At 55.0% G+C, this 5,144-nt stretch overlaps 2 protein-coding genes across 2 annotated transcripts in view; one reads left to right on the forward strand and one right to left on the reverse strand.

Annotated features, from left to right (window-relative positions):
* Positions 1 to 473: 473 nt before the first annotated feature.
* Positions 474 to 1,486, reverse strand: GUITHDRAFT_116948 (hypothetical protein; the record flags this gene model as incomplete). Its single annotated transcript, XM_005823848.1, has 5 exons — positions 474 to 537; positions 585 to 736; positions 926 to 1,027; positions 1,076 to 1,121; positions 1,341 to 1,486. 5 exons carry the CDS (start codon positions 1,484 to 1,486, stop codon positions 474 to 476), a joined length of 510 nt encoding a protein of 169 aa, XP_005823905.1.
* A 1,837-nt stretch (positions 1,487 to 3,323) lies between these two features.
* The window catches only part of DSCR3 (down syndrome critical region protein 3), a gene marked incomplete at both ends in the record, with an annotated part of 2,068 nt that continues 247 nt past the window's right edge, over positions 3,324 to 5,144 (forward strand). The window contains 8 exons of the mRNA XM_005823849.1: positions 3,324 to 3,695; positions 3,867 to 3,932; positions 4,167 to 4,229; positions 4,422 to 4,477; positions 4,526 to 4,569; positions 4,725 to 4,745; positions 4,797 to 4,867; positions 4,975 to 5,025. Of these exons, the coding sequence (XP_005823906.1) occupies positions 3,324 to 3,695; positions 3,867 to 3,932; positions 4,167 to 4,229; positions 4,422 to 4,477; positions 4,526 to 4,569; positions 4,725 to 4,745; positions 4,797 to 4,867; positions 4,975 to 5,025 (744 nt within the window). The remainder of the gene's footprint in view (positions 3,696 to 3,866; positions 3,933 to 4,166; positions 4,230 to 4,421; positions 4,478 to 4,525; positions 4,570 to 4,724; positions 4,746 to 4,796; positions 4,868 to 4,974; positions 5,026 to 5,144) is intronic.

The following is a 5,144-nucleotide window of genomic DNA, read 5'->3' on the forward strand; positions in this document are numbered from 1 at the left end:
GGAGAACGAGGCGAGGGAGGTAGAGGAGACTGAGGAGGAGGAGGAGGAGGAGGAGATTGATGCAGAAATAATGAGGGGCCAAAAAGGGTTGGAGCAGTCAAAGGAGCCTTAAAACGAGGGAAAGCAGAGATCTTCAAGGATGAAATATATGAGAAAGGAGAAGTTCAAGGGAAAACATGAGGAGCAGGAGCTGGAGCTGGAGCTGGAGCTGGAGCAGGAGGAGCAGGAGCAGGAGCAGGAGGAGCAGGAGGAGCAGGAGGAGCAGGAGCTCTGGACCTCATGGCTCAAAACGTCTTCTCGCTGGAGGAGGGTCATCAAATCGCCTCCCGGCAAAAACTGCATGACGAGGTAGCTGACAACAATCATGTGAGGGAGGGGGAGGTAAGAAGGGAAGGGAAGAGAGTAGCAGCAGTAGAAGAGAGAAGAGAAGAAAGGGGAGCGGAGGGCAAGGCGGAAGAGAATGGGAAGAATCATCACAGGTATTCTTCATCGTCGAAGCTATAGAACAACTTGACCACCCAGTCGTTCTCACTTGCACTGTCGGAGCTAGTCAGTCGCTAGGAAGGAGGCAAAGGCAACACAACCTCCTCATCAGATCCCGTTCAGCTCTGACATGCGCTACTTGGTCTTTCTGTCTCATCTCCTTCTTCTTCAGAATCTTGACAGCGTACAGATCTTCGTTGGCTCCTTTCCCACGGCACAGCCTCACTTCCCCGAACGCTCCTCGCCCGATGACCTGCGGCAAGATTGAGCATGGAGCACTGGACACGAATGCAAAAGAGGGAAGGAAAGGGAACAGAGAACGGGGAAGGAGAGGAGAAGAGGAGGGGAAGAGATGGAGGACCAGGAGGAGAAGAGGAGGAAAACCATGGGGAGGAGGTAACAGCAATGAACACAGAGGAGAAGGGGGTAAGAGCAGAAAAACCTTGATGGTTAGGAAATCATTGATAGACATTTTCTGCCGAACAATCCTCCTGTATCTGCTCTCATTCTCCCCGAACTCCTTAATCGCATCCTCTCGCTCTTGCTGCGCATGACAACCATTACTCCTAGACCTCCTCCACTCACGTCAAACCTGCGAGCACTGCAGCTGATCGAGCTGGTTCTCAAGGTTCTTCCTCCTGTGCAACAGGGTGAGAGTCGAGTCAACAAGATTTCCAACTCTCATGTCCCCAGAGAGTCATGGGGGCGCGCATGCGAGAAGGAGGAGGAGGAGGAGGGGTGGGGGCGGGAGGCGGGAGGAGGAGGAGGAGGAGGAGGGGGGGGGGGGGTGGAGGGGGAGGGGGTGGAGGGGGAGGAGGAGGCATCCGCACGGCATATTATCATGGAGGATTTCTCACCTGGTTCTTCTCTCTTTGTCTGCTGTAGCTCGATTGGTGTAGAAGCTCTCTATCAGCAGCTTCGAAAGCCCTGCCCGCTCCACAGTCTCCCGTGAGGGACTAGAGGGTCCTGCTGCAGGGCTGCTCATCGCATCGACCTGAGACATGCAGGTGTCAGGGCATCAGCCAAGAGTGGTTGAGTCAGTTGAAACATTCTCTTCCCTCTCGCCAATCTGATAGTACGTTTGTTCGTTTTTGCTGTACGCACTGTTGAAGGACGACAGCTGTCCATGGTGGCCTGCCCTCTTCCCTGGTCGTACACTCCTGTTCTCCTACTTGGTGGTGTCTTGATACTCAACTCCTTTGTCCCGATATCCTCATTCCTCATCTACTTGCCCATTTCCTCGTAATCATACCCTCGTCATTCTGATTGCTGCTTGATAGCCACGTCGTGTTTTTCGATCTTCGCGGTGATGTTGATCTCAATCTTGTACAGCTACGTCATCACAGTACATGAAAGATGTTGGCTCTGTCTTCATTCTTAACGCTAACCCCTACGCAGCTCCTGTGGCTGTTGTGTTCTTCACAAACACTGTAGTAGGATTGAATCGTTCTCCTCCTCCTTTGCCTGCATCGTCTTCCTCTTGCTCAACTGGCTCATACTCCACTCACTGTCATCATCATCCTACAGTGTGTCAAGCGTTCAGATCGATCCCTTGTCACTTTCCCTTTGCCTCCTCCTCCTCCTCCGTTCCCGCCATTCCACTTATGCCATGCCCAACAAAAGCTGGGGATGCGGGCAGGATGAGGGTTGAACTCTCAGAGGTATAGGGGGTGGATCGACCTTCACGGGTGGTAGGGGTACCTGAAAAGATCTCAAATTGAGGGTACTATTAGGTATTTGTAGGGGTACTAGCTCCAGCAGGGTGCTCGACCCCCTGGGGGGGCGGGGGTGGGTAGGGCAAGTTCGGAACTACATGAAAGGGTCCTGTTCTTGTTGACAAATTATAAGTGCATCAGTACTAAATATATAATTGTGTTGGCCTCTGCTTTATAGTAAGTAATAGATAAAACATTTTATTAAAAACATGGTTACTATTCTTTTGGAGCAATAATACACCATTTGTACCACAGATGTTTGGACAATAAATACTTTTTAAAAAGCCGTCCGGAAGGATATTCGGGCCCGGGCCCGACTGGGCTGGTGGAACTGAGAAAATCATTTAGCTGGAGGACTTTCCCACGTCACCGAATGCGATTTCACTTTTTAGCCAGATGTCGCTTAAATAAGTGAAATATGGCTTAAAATCGCATCTTTTCATCCCTTTGCTTGCCACTTTAACCGAGTTCTCGTTAAATGATGCTGCCATGGTTGTGGGCATTCGAGAGTAACGAGGAGGCGGGCGGGCGGGCGGGCGGGCAGAGCAGGACGATGGGCAAAGGCGACACAGAAGATGAGAGGAAGAGAAGAAGGATGAAGAAGAGGCTGTGAGAGATGGGGGAAGGATGTAAGAGACTTGCATGGTAAGCATTTTGGGCATAACAGAGCATAGCACTGGCAGAAGTCAGGCGGAGGAGAGGAGGGGGTAAGGGGATCCTATGGATTGCAGCGATTTGACATGTGCATGCTGGGAGTGACAAGGATGGTCTGGCAGAAGGACCTCCGTCCCTTCCGATGCGATCAGAGGGCAACTGAGCAGCAGTGCGTGAGTGAAGTTATCCCATGGGGAAGGGATCGGGCAACCCCTCGATCGAGATACGATTGTCGAGGTGATGGATAACGAAAACACTTCCTCCTCCTCATCATCCCGATCTTCCTCCCCCCTTTGTTCTTCTCCTGATCCTCCTGCTCCTGTTTCCCCTGCTCCTCGTCTTGCCCCTCCTCCAACTCTTGGCTCCTCCTTCTCCTGCTCCTACTGATCCTCCTGCTCCTCCCATCCCTCATCTTCTTCTCTGCCCTCCTCTCATGGGGGGTGCAGGTACAACAGGGTCTACCAACCCGGGGAGGTGGTAGCAGGACAGGCGATACTGACGACTGGAGGGAGCTGGTCGCACAACGGCATCCTGCTCAAGGTGGAAGGCATAGTCAACCTGCATCTAAGCGCCAATGCCGTCGGTCTGTTCGAGGCGTTCTCCAGCACCATCAAGCCCTTGCAGCTCATGGCGCTCAGCAAGGAGGTGCAGCCGGCGGGGAAGCTGGCGGAAGGGAAGATCGCCATCCCCTTCGAGTTCAAGTTGCAGCAGACGGGGACGCGGCCGCTGCTCGATACCTACCATGGCGTCTACATTTCCGTGCAGTACAACCTGACGGTCGAGATGCTCAAGAGCGGCATGTTCGGGCAGAACCTGATGGAGACAACCGAGTTCATCGTCGAAGTTCCTGTGAGCCCCAACTGATCGTTCCCTCCTGCCCCTGCCCCTGCCCCTGCCCCTGCCCCTGCCCCTGCCCCTGCCCCTGCCCCTGCCCCTGCCCCTGCCCCTGCCCCTGCCCCTGCCCCTGCCCCTGCCCCTGCTCTTCTTTGACCGCCCCGTTCTCCCCAGATTAAGGAGAACATGCCGAGCAAGAGCCCGAAAGAGTTCACAATGTCATCTGAGAACATCAAGAAGTCGCGGGTTGTCTACTTCTCCTTCTCCTCCGCCTCCTCCTCCTCCTCCTCCTCCACCACCACCACCTCCTCCTCCTCCTCCTCCCTGCTCTGTTCCATTCCTATTTCTGCACCCTCCTTCATGCAACTTCTCTATCATCAACGCACCTTCATCTCAAACTTCTCTCTCCGCCTCGCCCCTTCCCTCCTTCATCCTCCACCACTCGAACCATCATCCTATTCCCTTCCTCATCGTCTGCAGGGTACGAGGGAGCAAGGACACACGTTCAACATCCGTTGCCGTCTTGACAGCACAACCATGCCGGTGAGATGCCCACTTGCTCGTCACCCCTTTATCCTCCCCAGTCTCCTTGACCACTTTCCTCCTGCTCCTGCCCCTTCCTTCTTCTCTTCCGCCTTCCTCCTGCTCCTCCTTCCTACCGCTCCACCACCGTCCTCCCTCCTCCTGCCCCCGGAGGGCTCCTCCTGCGCTTCTGCCGTCACGGTGGACATGCAGGTCACGCAGCCATTGAGCGGGAAGATCATGGTGGAGGAGACGAACCGTCCTGTCAAGTAGCCCCGCCTTGTCGTCTGCCAGCAAGTGACCACCTGCCTCTTCAGGAGCATCAACCTCCAGCTCATCCGCGTTGAGACGATCAACGGTTGTCCTCTCCGTCCTCTATTCGGCCCCATTCTCCCCCCCTTGCCTCCTTCTTTGAACTCCTCCGCCGCCGCCGCCACCACCACCACCACCTCCTCCTCCTCCTCCTCTGCGTCTCTTTCCTTGCTTGTTGGGGCGCTCATGGTGCAGCAGCGGGAGGCGAAGGGAGCATGAAGGAAGGTGAGGCGAACAGGCGAAGGAGCGACAATTTTCTCACTTGCTTGTCCTCAGCTTCGGAAGTTCAGAACGTTCAGTTAGGCGTCGGCAATGTGAAGACTGGGGTTGACATCCCCGTACATGTGGTAGGTATAGGGAGAGGGGAAGGGCGGGAGGGCGAGCAGGAAGGAGGAGGGGGCAGAAGGAGGAGCAGGACCTCGAAGGAGGAGAAGCAATTGAAGCTCTCTTGTAGATACTTCCTCGCTTGTTCACCTCTCCGACAATCCATCAGACCTCTTTCCAGGTAATGAAGTGTTGAGGGAGGAGGGAGTAGGAAGGACGGAGGAGAGAGGGAGGTGGAAGGGGGGGGGGGAGGGGGAGGCGAGAGGAGGGAGGGGGAGGGAGGGAGGCGACGAGGAGGGA

The sequence above is a fragment of the Guillardia theta genome (assembly GCF_000315625.1).
Source record: "Guillardia theta CCMP2712 unplaced genomic scaffold GUITHscaffold_102, whole genome shotgun sequence".
NCBI lineage: Eukaryota > Cryptophyceae > Pyrenomonadales > Geminigeraceae > Guillardia > Guillardia theta.